This window comes from Sebastes fasciatus, chromosome 18 (genome assembly GCF_043250625.1).
Source record: "Sebastes fasciatus isolate fSebFas1 chromosome 18, fSebFas1.pri, whole genome shotgun sequence".
Classification (NCBI taxonomy): domain Eukaryota; kingdom Metazoa; phylum Chordata; class Actinopteri; order Perciformes; family Sebastidae; genus Sebastes; species Sebastes fasciatus.
In genome coordinates, this window is record NC_133812.1 from 13,583,717 (window position 1) to 13,597,808 (window position 14,092).

Below are 14,092 nucleotides of genomic sequence, written 5' to 3' on the forward strand. Positions count from 1 at the left end.
TAATGATCCCGTTCCCTTTTCCTCACCACTTCACACTAACATCGCCACTTTTCCCAAGACATGATTGCAAGCTGGCAGTTACTTTGGTTTCATCTTAGCAACAGTAACAGAGGACTCGCTGTTTGAGGAGAAGGAGGAGGGGGGGGGGGGGGAGTGGGAGGAGAGAGAAGAAAAGAATAACATCAGAAGACTGGAGAGCATCTTAGAGTAGAGTATGTTGGGCATGATTAAGAGAAATATGGATTTATACAAAAAAAAAATAAGATGCCTTTCTGCCTGTATATTCTCATATTACCCTCTCTGAAAAGATGATATGTTTTGCTTGCAAATGGATATCCACCTGTGGCTCAGGGTTTTGTTGGTCTACCATGGCAGCACACTGCAGGACTGCAGCAGCAAGAAAGAAGAAGTTTTTCCACTGAAACAGCCTGGGGACAGCAGCAGCAGCAGCTCCGAGACTGTAAGAAGCTGTGATCTAATATACTTTTAAGGAATTTAATGAATGGCACCTTTTAAAATGAAGAAACATGGTAATAATTTCAAAAGGTAAGCGAAAGAAGAAGTTTTTCCACTGAAACAGGGACAGCAGCAGCAGCAGCAGCTCCAAGACTGTAAGAAGCTGTGATCTAATATACTTTTAAGGAATTTAAAGGCACCTTTAAAAAATGAAGAAACATGGTAATAATTTCAAAAGGTAAGTGAGTTTTATGGTGGATGGTGAAACTAGTCATTGAAAACACTCTGGGATGCCATTATATTTGCATAAAAATAAAACATCTCAAAAAGTGGCACAAAGATGTGGCTGCATCACAACTTTTCCATGGATTTTGGCCTTTTTTACGCACTCCAGGATTAATGTGCAACAGTATTACTTCATGAAGGATTACCTTTTATTAAACTAAACATGTCTGTGAACCGGGTGCATACAGACACAGAGCAGTCTGCAGAGTACTCGGTGGAGTACTCAGTGCAGGTTCCCAGTGATCCGGGTCACGGTGCGGCTCTGACGCGTGACGTCACCGTGCTCCAGTCCGGCTGCTGCCCCTGCCTGCCGCGCGCGGTGCGCCTCACCTTTGCGCCTGAATCACTGGAGAGAATTTACCAGAACTACTTCCGCCGACAGAGACAGGAGAACCTGCTCCTGTTGGCGCTGTTCGCCGCCTTCTTCAACAGCTTCATCATCATAATGTGCGCGGTGGTGTACACTCCGGACAAGCTGGCCATGGTGGTGGTTGCCGCGGTGGCGGTTGCCGCGGACGCGGTGCTTTACGCGCTGTGCCGCCTGCAGAAGCTGCCCGCGTCGCCGGTGTGGCGCGGAGCGGTGCCGTACGTACTATGGCTGATGGTCAACGTTCACGTGTTGTGTTACATGCGTCTGAACTACGAGCGTTTCCTCCAAGCCAGTGACTCTGTGGGCTGGCAGGCCTTCTTCAGCTTCTCCAGCTTCCTGACGCTCCCGCTGAACCTGGTGCCGCTGCTGCTGCTCACCGCGCTCTCCTGCGGGATACACACCCTGGTGCTGGGGGTCACCGTGGCGCAGGTCGAGGATGAGCTGCAGGGGCCCATGCTGGTCAGACAGGTAAATATAGCCCTCAGTAAAGTGATAAATAACAAAACACATGCAACTTAAAGGGAAGACACTTCAGGTGAATAGGGTACAAACTGTAACTAATAGATATCACCACAAAACTTACCCCCATTTTTCTGAAATTGTACGTTTAAAGGGACTGTTTGTAACTTTTTACAGGTATAAATCTACCGGGTCGGTGTCCCATGCCCGCTCGCATATGCGTGCTCGCGTGTGGCTACGCTGTTCAGACCGCTCCTCTGCCTGCTTGTCTTCACTCACACACCGCGCTGGTACTCGCTCCACCTCACGTTCATGCGTGCTCACTCCACACTGCAGAGGAGTTAGTTTAGCTCTGAGAATATCTAGTGAATAGTTGACATATTAGAGTCAAAAGGGATTTTGGATATCTCTTTTTATCACTCCATAAATTAGAAAATACTGTCAACAGCCATAAAAACAAAATTAGCATCTTTTAGGGGGAAAAATGCAGGGTATTGAACATGTCCATGCTATATTTTAGGGCAGTAGTCACAAGCCAAAGATCTTGTGAACCACTGTTGTTGGAAATGGAATGTTCCAAAATGTGTCATATTTATATAACACAACAAATAAATTCCATAACACTTTACTTTAATATATTAATTGTACTATAATTATTCTAAATGAATTGCCTTAATATAGTGGCACCAAATCCTAGACTGTATATGCACAATATATATTAAGCGGCATGTCTTTGTGCATGCCACATAATGTATTTTGTGCCACAAAGCATACAGTCAGTGGCACAAAATGCAGAATGTGAACCATGATGCCCCTAAATTATGTCAAAAGTAAAATGTGAACAAATAGAGAATCTGCATTGTTGTTCTGAATGGGAAAATGTGCCATCTTTTTCAGAAAATTCTTGTTTCTCTTAAACAGCTTACTACATTGGTTGCTCAAAATGTTTTGAGGCTTAGTCAATCTAATTAATCTAGAAGCTACAATGCCCAGTTTAAAAGTTAATGTGCAAAATCTGAGAGTTGACGAGAATTACAGACGCTGGTTACAAAGTCACTGTATGAGGAAACTAAACACCACACATTATATATAAAAACACACATACTGTCTCCCTCTCCTCAGCTCCTAGCCAACGTGATGCTGTACCTGTGTGCGGCCACGGTGGGGGTGATGTCGTACTACATGGCGGACAGGAAGTACAGAACGGCTTTTCTGGAGGCCCGTCAGTCACTAGAGGTCAAACTCACTCTGGAGGAGCAGAGCACCCAGCAGGTAAGTGAGTCACACATACATGATCACAGTTATACTTTGCTTAATGAGATAATGCATTTCCTTATTTGGGCCAAACACACACATACACTTATGCACAAGCACACCTGTGAGGTAGAACACCCTGTGCTGCCTAATTACAGCATGTTTTGCTCAGCTCTGGGCTAATAGGTTGATTAGAGAGACTTGTTTTCACCAGCGGAGACACCGTCAGGGACCTGACACAATACGGTCCGCTCAAGCTCTGTGACAACCAACAGAACCAAAGTTGTGGGAAGATTTGTTTTGATATTTTTAAAGCATTTTTATTTGATTTGATTATTGTTCTTAGTTTCCCTTCATGTTAACCTCTCTATCTCCTTTAGTATCGCTTTCTCTATTGTGTTCCTTTTGCAGCTACCCTGCTATTTCTCTATCATAAGAATGTTGTTTATGGTCCAATTTGCTTCTAAGTTAATTGTCTAATTTGACTAGTATGTTGTCAAATGTTTGTCTAATACAAATATTGAGTCTGGAAGGTGAAGGAGTGACTCATAATATAGGATTGAATACACAGTTTAGGCTTCAACCGTGGATAAATGTTCATTTTCAGTGTAATCAAATTATGAATATGCTGACAATGATAAAGCGTTCCTTCACAGACATTTTATCATTTATTATCAATCAATCAAACTTTATTTGTATAACACCTTTCATACAGGTTAGTGCAGTACAAAATGCTTCACAGATGACTGACAAGCCGAAAGTAAGACAGAACAAGTGTGAACAACAGAAAAGACAAAAACAATTCAGCAATTTAACAATGAGATAATTTGAGACCAAAGCATGCAAGACAATGAAATGATAAAAATGTAATACAAAAGAATTAAAAGCTATAATAACAGTAATAGTAGTAAAAAAGTGTGAAGTAAAAACTAGATTAATAAAATAACATTAAAATTATACAAATTAAATACAATAAAATAGGTGATTATTAAAATAACAATAAAATATAACATTTTACAACATAAATACAGTAAAATAAGTGAATATTAGAATAACAATAAAACAGAATAAAATGATACAAATTAAATACAATAAAATAGATGATTATTAAAATAATAAAATATAGTAACATTACAACATAAGTACAATAAAATAATTGAAGAATAAAATGCAATAAATTATAGAAATGAAATCCAATAAAATAGGTGATTATTAGAATAACAATATAATATAATACGATTTTACAACTTAAATACATTAAAATAAGTGAATAAAATAATAAAAAATAATAACCAGTCTATTATGTATTTCTTCTCCAGTATGGTGTCAGTATTTGAAAGTTGATGCTAATCCATATAATTTATTAAAGGCAAAGATAATGTAACCCATACTGTCTCCAACCTTGATCTTATTCATTAGTTCTTCTCTTTGATCCCCTCTCACTTTCTTCACTTTTTGTCTGTGATTCTGACTGTGATGATTTGTGGAAAAAAGAGAGCAGACCTGTGAGAAAGAGCGGCTGGAAAAGATGTAATAATGGTGGATATGTAGATGAGGATAGAGAGACAAAAAGAGAGATACAATTCCCAAAATGCCTTTTCATTGGGGGATTTGGTAGAAGACAAGAAGATCCAGCCAACCAGAACGCATTAGACCGGTTGACAGGATCTCTTGACAATCCCTTTACTGCCTCAGTCATGCTATGCACACACACACACACACACACACACACGTACACAATACACATGGGACAAAATGATTCTGTCAGTACTGAACATGACAAAGCTCACCGCTGTCTCCATGTAGGAGGAACTGTTACTGTCCATCCTGCCCAAACACATCGCTGATGAGATGCTGCAGGGGATGAAGAACCAGGCCGATCAGAACGAGGTCCAGCAGCAGCAGCAGCAGTTCAACACCATGTACATGTACCGCCATGAAAACGTCAGGTCAGGATCACAAAATCAGCTTTTTTGATGATCATTGTTACACAGCAAGGTTTCTACAGCTTGTTAAATATGTTCACTTGTGTGTTCCAGCATCCTGTTTGCTGACATCGTGGGCTTCACCCAGCTGTCCTCAGCCTGTAGCGCCCAGGAGCTCGTAAAGCTGCTCAATGAACTGTTCGCCCGCTTCGATAAACTGGCAGAAGTGAGTGTCTGTTTTCCTGTGTTCTCTGTGGTTTTACAGTTATAATTCTTTCTTTATAGATATTGCCAATGTTTTTCTTTTGCTACACTTCATTTAAATATGAACAAATCTCTCTTTTCTCTTGCAGGATCATCACCAGCTGAGGATTAAGATCCTCGGAGACTGTTACTACTGCATCTGTGGTCTTCCTGACTTCAGAGATGACCACGCCGCCTGCTCCATAATGATGGGCCTAGCGATGGTAGACGCCATCTCGTAAGTACATATCAGCACGCACTGTCCCTGTCTATATACATCCTACATACTGTACACAGACATGCATATGCTGTTCGTGCATTATTGGTTTGTTTTGTTTTAATGTTGTAGTCATTTTAAGCCAAACCATGATGCTTTTCTACTAAACTTAACCCGGTAGTTTTATTGTGTGACAAGATGTGTTTCCCTTGAAACGTATTAGAGAATGCCTTTTAGTTGTATGGGAATGTAATTTTGTAGGAGACAGGGTTGGTGCGCACTGAAGTCGTGATTTTACTTTCACAATTCAGAAAAATGCAAGACAAAGACATAGCCATGAGTAAAGGGAAGGAATAGTAATTATGTAGAGGTGGTATGACAATCAGTTTATTTGTATATCTTGTGTATAAGACAACAGGGAATCACAATAAATAAAGATATATGAGTTTACACGTGAAAAAGTATGAATGAAAGGAAGAAGTAAAGACAGGACGGTCTAAAAAGACAATTTAAGACTTTAAAGGTTCACAGAGATCCTACGCTTCCCCCTCCTGCTCCAGGTACGTGCGAGAGAAGACTAAAACCGATGTGGACATGCGCGTTGGCGTTCACACGGGCACCGTGCTGGGAGGAGTGCTCGGGCAGAAGAGGTGGCAGTTTGATGTTTGGTCCACAGACGTCACTGTGGCTAATAAAATGGAATCTGGGGGGATTCCTGGGTGAGAGGACAACGCTTTATCACACACACTGACGAGGTGAGCGATCAAATCCTTTCATGCACTTTATATCAAGAGGTTTGTGTGCTACACAGGAAAGTGCATATTTCCCAGACCACCAAGGACAGTCTACATGGGGAATTTGAGCTGGAGCCGGGGACTGGTGGGGACCGGTGCGAGTACCTGCTGGAGAAAGGCATCGACACGTACTTGGTTCTGGCACCTCAACAGGTGGCGAACGGGCTCAGTGGAAATGTGAGTGACTACAGTCCTTCAGAGCAATTATCATTGTATTTATAAAAAACATTATTTCTTTCAGGCCATGAGTTTAAAGAGGACCTATTATGCTTTTCTGCTTTTTCCCTTTCCTTTAGTGTGTTTTTTGTGCATGTAAAAGGTCTGTAAAGTTACAAAGCCCAAAGTCCACACCAAAGTTAGTTACTCTCCCCCACAGAAACACTGCTCCTGAACTGCCTGAAACACCTCAATTGAAGTCCCGTCTTTTCTTCCGTAATGTGGTGATGTCACCAAGTAACACATTTGCATAATACCTGCCTAGCGGCTCGTTTGGCACGCCCTCAAACAAAGCTAGTTAGAGCGGAGCTTGGTTCGGTTAACCAATCACAACGGCGTCCCAGCTGACCAATCAGAGCAGACTGAGAAAAGTGTTTTTTAAACATCAAAGCATGTAAACATGTTCTGGTAGAAACCCAAAATACAAGTATGCACCTGAAAATGAGCATAATAGGTCCTCTTTAATAACTCATGTACCTAGATGTTGCTTGAATCAAAAACAAAGTAGCTGAAATGAATTCTTTTTAAACAATACATTAGATTAAAAAAAAAGTTTTTCTTGTTTTTAATCGAGAAATATTTTTTTTATTTACATTTTCATTTAAATCACATGTTTTTCCTGCTTCTCCGCCCTCAGAAACCAGGCACATTGTCCAACAGAAATTCAAACCAGTTGATCAACACTACAGCAACCAATGGGAACACAGCCTCACCCCAATCCACGCCCACTGAGTCTAAACAGGAGGTGAATTATGATCGTTATCTTTATTCATAGTACCATAAACCTGGGTTTAAAGTAAACTTCTGCTACACAGACTCAGGTTTTCATACCAATACACAAGTGAAGAGTATATTGATTTTCCCATGCATAGAAAAACACACATAATCCTCTTAATGCCATTAAATGCACAAACTTTAAAATCCAATAAGTGCACTTGATCTTACTTATCCAATCTCTCTTTTCTTGCTGACAACATCAGAGGAGTAAGATGGTCGAGGAACAAGTGATCAACAAACGACTGCAGCAGGAGCTGCTGGAGAGAGAAACTCAGCAAATGTAAGAAACTAAATAAAGATGACAAAAGAGTTAGAATGATAACATGAAAGCTTAAGACTGACTTTGCAAATTAGACTATTCAAGTAGCCGAGATTACCAAAAACTGGATAGATATGTATTCAGTTGTGAAGTTATATATATGCATTGCAAGTAAATTTGTTCTCAATCCTTACATCACCCACCTCAAAGGCTTTTTTAACCCCTGTCACCCTAATTAAAGTGGTTTTATTTCCTATTGCCACATTGTTATGTTTCTCACAGAATGAAGGATCACCAGATCAACCCCGTGTCGTTGCGTTTCGTGGACGGGAAGTTGGAGGAGCACTACTCCTCAGAGAAGGAGAAGCGAAGCGGGGCGGCCTTCTGCTGCTGCATCATAGTGCTCTTCTACATCACAGCGATGGAGGTGTTCATAGACCCACTGTGAGTTCACATTATATTACTTTGTATTACTACATTTCATGCATTTAACACACACACACACGGACGGAGAAGTTGACTGAATATGTGTTCTTGCTCTAGGTTGTCTGTGAACTATGTGACTCTCGCAATAGGAGAGGTATTGTTGCTTATCCTCGCAGTGTGCTCCCTGGCTGCCATCTTCCCCAGGGTGAGAAAAACAAAATTAGCATCCGTGGTTGTGACAATGGGAAACAAGAACAGTATTTTCAACCACTTCTGATGCAGCTGTACACGATCAAAAAGGGGCACGCTAACACCAAGAAAATGTTATTTTGAATTCTTAATGAGTCGAATTCTCTGAAAAATTCTGCTCAAAGGCAAGACTGTAATTTGTCAAATTAACACAAAAGTGTTGGAATCTATATCTTATAAGTATATAGAGACGTTACATGAAGTAAAACATGTTTGTTTGTCACAGATGTTCTCCAAGAGGTTGGTGTCTTTCTCCGTGTGGATTGATCGCACCCGGTGGGCCAGAAACACGTGGGCCATGGCGGCTATATTTGTTCTTACCATGGCTGTAATCGCTGACATGGTACGACTGCAAGACACTTTGATACAGCTCTGATATATTGCGTGCATGTGTGTATGTGTGTTAAGGGTGGGCGGTATGGATAATGTTTTCTCTCACATGTAGTTTTATAACACAAAAACAAAAAAGCATTATGAAATATATGATTTGGCTAATCCAGTGAATTAAATATCTGAAAAATCTAAATACTCCATCATATTATTGCAAAAATTCTGTTAATCTACGGTACATATCCTCATATCACCCAAACCTAGTGTGTGTTGCGTCTTTCCAATTTTATGTTTCCACTTTGTCCTCATCAAACTATCACTGCCTTTTATGTGTCTGACTGCATGTTCCCAGTGGGGTCCATTAGCTGTCTGTCTCGCTGCCTGCTGGCTCATTTGTCACGGCCCCGCGGGAGCAGCCTGTTACACACACTGCTGCCTTCGAAGTCTGACAGGAATAGAGGACGCTAAAGTGAACATTAATTTCTCTGTCTTAGCTGTCATGTGGAGGTGACAGTCACAGTGGGACAAAAATGGTTGGCAAAAAAAGAAGCGAACCTGTTTTATTAGTCCTATTGTTCCTATTGTTGCCATTGTAACAGAGTTTTTTTTAACACAATAGTTCATGGATACTCAACTTTCATACAGGTTTGTGCAGTTAAAAGTGCTTCACAGATGACTAATAAGTGTGAACCATGAAAATAACAGAAACGACAAAAACAATTAAACAATTTAGACCAAAGCACACAAGACAATAAAATTATAAAAAAATGTAATTAAATGCTATAATAACAGTAATAGTAGTAAAACAGTGTGAGGTAAAAAAAAAATATATATATATATTAATGAAATAACAATAAAATAGAATAAAATCATACAAATTAAATAGAATAAAATAAGTGATTAATAAAATAACAATAAAATATAATAAAATAATACTAATTAAATACAATAAAATAGGTGATAATAAAAACAACAATAAAATATAATAACATTTTACAACTTGAAATGACAGGGGGCAAATTAATAAACAAACATTATTAATATTTATCAGATATAATGAATAAACATTTAAAGGCCTATAATTCATCTCTTCCTTTAAGGAGATCCTCCTCTGGCACTTTTTTTTTTTTCATGAACAAGCTCTACTAGTCTATTTTTGATGCTTTTTTTATGCACTTTGGTACCTTATTTACATTCAAAGTACAAAAAAAATTCCCATTGTGTATCAATTTATTTTCATTGTGACTTAGAAAATGGTCTGCCTGCCACCCAGTACCCTATCTGGCCCACAGGCCGTAAAGTTGAGTATCACTGATATAGTTATAGTTTTTATACAATTTATTTAATATAAATAATGTATAAAAAAAACATCTTCTGATGCTGATGTGTCCAGCAGCATCAGAAGATGTTTTTCACTTACATATAAATAATGTAAATAATAACAAATAGGACACAATGTGTATACTAAATATGCCAGCAGAAAATATCTTTTAAATTTGATTCTTCATGTTTCAACCCGTCATGTCCTAGCTATTGATACTTGGCTATAGAACAGGTGTTAACTGTCTCGTGCCCTTCATCTCTAATATTACAGCTGAGCTGTGTTCCACCGTCCGTCCGAGTCTTCAACAGCACCACCGGCCCCGTGTTGGAGTCACTTGGTGACCGAGGCTGTGCGGAGAATCCAAAGCACTACAGCTTCATGGCTGTGATGTCACTCATTGCCACCGCCATGTTGGTACAGGTCAGCCACCTGATTAAACTGGGCCTCATGGTGCTGGTCGTCACAGCAACTGGAGCTGTTAATATCTACAGCTGGCGAGACATTTATGACCTGTATGACTATATACAGTTTGCATTATACAGGTGAGGAATAGGTCAAATAGATCACTGAATGAACAAAGTGTTTTTATGTCATTTCTATTGAAAATACTTCAATAAATAAGCCAATAGAGAAAGATCCTGCTATAGTTGTTAGTCCAGTATACATTATTCTGCCTTTATCTTGTTTCCAGAACATCCATAGTGCCATCCAAGTACCTCATGACCATGATGATCATTGTCATGATGATTAGCTTCTACTTCTTTGCCCGCCATGTGAGTCACTGTTTCCTGTACGCCCACACTGTATCACACTTTGATGACCCACGGCCTGTCTGCTAAAGTCAGCACCTACAGAGGAAAGCTTCCTGTAACAGGGCAAAGCAATAATCACATTTCTATAATGGTGTTTGCTGTCCTCCAAATAACTTACTTACTTAATCTTAAATTAAATTATATGATTTTCATTCCCTCTGTGGTGTGTCTGTAGTTGGAGCGTCAGTCCAGGAAGTTGTTCCTGTGGAAGATGGGTGTGCACGACCAGAAGGAGAGGGTGTTTGAGATGAGACGCTGGAACGAAGCGCTGGTCACCAATATGCTGCCGGAGCATGTAGCCAAACACTTCCTGGGCTCTAAAAAGAGAGATGAGGTACATGTTATGAGTGTGTGTCAAGTTACAGTGGGATTTAGAAACATGGTTGTTTGGGGGGCAGTGAGAAAAAGAAAAGGACATGAGGGAGAAATGTCAGGAAGGATGAGGAGGAAGGTCGGGATGCTGTTTAGAAGCCATTCCAGCTTAATCAGGGGAAATAACTGGTCAAAAGTAACTTAATATATATTGTTAATTGCATCATTAAATTCAGGAAGGTGCCATATGTGACACCTGCGCCTCATCGCAATACAATTCATTGCATATCATTGCCATCTTGTGGTCTATACCATAATTGCATATTAGAACTTTCCTCTGCTATATTGTGATACAGTGATTTCCAAAGTGGGGGCCCCGGCTGCCAGGGGGGCCTCAGCAAATTGAAAGGAAGATGAGCTAAAATGCTTAAAAATAATAATAGTGAAATGTATTTTTTTAATTATAATTGTTACAATGATTTTATTTTATTTTATTTTTATTATGTTTTATTTTATTTTATTTTATTTTATTTTTCATTAGCCAAAGTCTTGTCAATGGGTTTTTAAAGACATCTTGCAAAAGGGGGACACCAGCCATATTGTTTGTTTGGGGGGCCTTGGCATGGAAAAGTTTGGGAACCCCTGTTCTAATAATCAATGATAATGAGTATTTTGATAAATAAAAACTTATTGCAATATAAAATCAGAACATGCTAACATCATGTAATTTGTCATTTGTAGGACCTGTACAGCCAGTCTTACAGTGAAACAGGCGTGATGTTTGCTTCCATCCCCAACTTCTCTGATTTCTACACTGAAGAGAACATCAACAACGGAGGCATCGAGTGTCTCCGGATTCTCAATGAGATAATCTCCGACTTTGACAGCGTGAGTCCCAGCTGTGTTTGTACACATTGAAAACGGTACAACTCTTAGGTTTTAAATGCCTACGACCCCCCCTTGATTAACTGATGTCTGCTTCCTCCACCAGTTACTAGACAGGGACGAGTTCCGCTTCATCACTAAGATCAAGACAATAGGAAGCACCTACATGGCCGCGTCAGGACTCACCCCAGAGAGTAACACCAACGAATACAGCAACCGCAAGGTGTGACACTTAAAACGACTTCTATTGTATACCTTGTTGCTGGTGCTGCATATGGTGATGATAGTAAAAAGGTGTGCTGTTGTTCCACAGCCAGAAGACCAGTCACTGTTCGAGCGCTGGCAGCACCTCGCTGACCTGGCAGACTTTGCCTTGGCTATGCAAGTCACCCTCAACAACCTCAACAAACAGTCCTTCAACAACTTCATGCTCCGAATCGGTTAGTATAATGTGCGAGTCTGTGAGCACATTTGCAAGCGTGTATGTTCATGTTTTCCGTTTTGATTCTCGTCCAGGTGTGAATAAGGGGGGAGTTTTGGCCGGAGTGATCGGAGCTCGTAAACCTCACTATGACATCTGGGGCAACACCGTCAACGTAGCCAGCAGAATGGAGTCCACCGGAGTGATGGGAAACATCCAGGTAACACAAAAGCACACGTACAACACGCTTGAATGTATCATGTTTAATTCATTTCATGCTCATTTTCAACTTTCAAATTGCTGATTTTGTGCACCTCCTTTAAATGCTGTGTCCCGCTCTGCCCTCAGGTGGTGGAGGACTGCTTTGACATACTGAAGGAGTATGGCTTCCGCTTTATCCGAAGAGGGCCCATATTTGTCAAAGGGAAAGGGGAGCTGCTAACCTTCTTCATGAAAGGAAAAGACAAACCCAGTAGCAATGGCGGTCCAGTGACCACTGCCCTTCCACACCAAGTTGGGGACCTTTGAATATGCTCACCTGATGGAAAAACCTTTGACACAAGAATGTCCAATTTCTCTCATATACACAGGTTTACATAGATCTTTTTCATAAGCTCTGTAGCAATGTAAAGCATATGGAAGTAGACTAACACAACAAAATAATAACGTTATGAGCATTACAACTGTGAGATACCATTTCACCCGCAAGGGAATTTAATAACAGAAATTCTGTATAGTTGTATATAATTCAGGAATACAGTCGATGATCTCACAGAGCTCCTGCATTAAAGATTTTTATCATTTTGCACTTGATTCATAGAGTGCTATGAGGATTACAAGCTTGGAACAGACACATAAATTACTTTCCTTTGTTTATTTCAGCTTGAGCTCAGGTTTTGTAAAATAATGTAGCTTAATCACACTGTATTTATACTGTGTTAATAAAACATGTTTGCACTAACTTGCAGTCTTGAGAATTATTTTAATAAGGCAAAATTTGTAAAAAATTAAATTAAATAAATAAATAAAATACTAGTGGGGGTAAAATTACCCCCACTAGTATTTTATTTATTTTATTTATTTTATTTATTTTATTTATTTTATTTATTTTATTTATTTTATTTATTTTATTATAGTTGCTAATCAATTACAGACATGAACAAAATAAAGAGAAATTTCTAATATATATCTTATGTGATGATGAAGTTGCATTTTGTTCTGTAGTAAAAATAAGAATAATCTATGCCAAATGTTACATGCTAAATGTTAGCATATTGATATGCTAATGTTACTGTACCATCCTAAAGGTATGAGCTGTTACAAGACATAGGCAACATTACTGGATCAGTGATCTAATTATAAAAACAATGGACGTCTCTGGCTACTTATTACCTGTGTATTCATTCATTCTCTGATTAACTCATTCATTTACACATATGGTAGCAAAAAGACCTTGATCAGCCTTTGTCAGCTAGTCTTTCTGTAAGGTTTAGTTGAATAATGGTCTTGGATTGATCAATTACAGGCACAGTCTGTTATCTAAATATCTACAAGAGCATGGCCCCACTACAAAAAAAAACAAAAAAACAGTTGAAACCTGACTCTCATTGTGCAGGCCGGCTCCTTAGGAAGACTTCTTATGACACTTAATGGAGCAGAGCCATCAATAATGTTATTTGTTACACTTTTGCTTTTCCTGCTAAGTCAAGTCAACATGTTTGCTGTCAAAAAAGTCTATTTCTGTCAGTGTTTCTTTCTATATGAATAATTAGCCAAATTAAAATAATCATAGGCCTATATAATAATTGAATAATATTAACAACAATAATAATGGTGATGCAATAATAATGCTTTTTAAGGTTTTTAAAAGTAACCGGAATTAATACATAGATTAAGGTGGTGTGTACCAATGTAACAAATGTGTGACAGTCAATGTTTCAGAGGTTGAAGGGGGTGTTCAAAGTGATATAAGATAATATAAGATATATACTTTATTGTCCCCGAGGGGGATTTTTGCTTGGGCAATAGTGCTATAGTGATATATTTAAATGTGGACTGGTAAGGACTAGCTGCTTTTA

General features: G+C 39.2%; 2 protein-coding genes across 8 annotated transcripts in view; one reads left to right on the forward strand and one right to left on the reverse strand.

Annotated features, from left to right (window-relative positions):
* The window catches only part of itsn2a (intersectin 2a), a 347,088-nt gene that overhangs the window by 153,598 nt on the left and 179,398 nt on the right, over nucleotides 1–14,092 (reverse strand). The window lies entirely within an intron of this gene.
* LOC141756366 (adenylate cyclase type 3-like) lies at nucleotides 355–12,966 on the forward strand. Its single transcript, XM_074616034.1, has 20 exons — nucleotides 355–1,579; nucleotides 2,693–2,842; nucleotides 4,631–4,773; nucleotides 4,864–4,975; nucleotides 5,103–5,230; nucleotides 5,770–5,928; nucleotides 6,021–6,180; nucleotides 6,857–6,964; nucleotides 7,200–7,276; nucleotides 7,538–7,699; nucleotides 7,799–7,886; nucleotides 8,157–8,273; nucleotides 9,855–10,126; nucleotides 10,276–10,357; nucleotides 10,572–10,730; nucleotides 11,450–11,596; nucleotides 11,700–11,816; nucleotides 11,907–12,033; nucleotides 12,110–12,234; nucleotides 12,363–12,966. Exons 1-20 carry the CDS (start codon nucleotides 905–907, stop codon nucleotides 12,540–12,542), a joined length of 3,288 nt encoding a protein of 1,095 aa, XP_074472135.1. The 5' UTR covers nucleotides 355–904; the 3' UTR covers nucleotides 12,543–12,966.

Bases quoted from the DNA above. Each gene is read 5' to 3' on its own strand.
- LOC141756366 (XM_074616034.1), top strand. From the start codon at position 905: ATGTCTGTGAACCGGGTGCATACAGACACAGAGCAGTCTGCAGAGTAC. The intron at 6,181-6,856 runs GTGAGTGACTAC...CTCCGCCCTCAG, and splicing joins CGAACGGGCTCAGTGGAAAT to AAACCAGGCACATTGTCCAA. The intron at 12,235-12,362 runs GTAACACAAAAG...CTCTGCCCTCAG, and splicing joins GAGTGATGGGAAACATCCAG to GTGGTGGAGGACTGCTTTGA.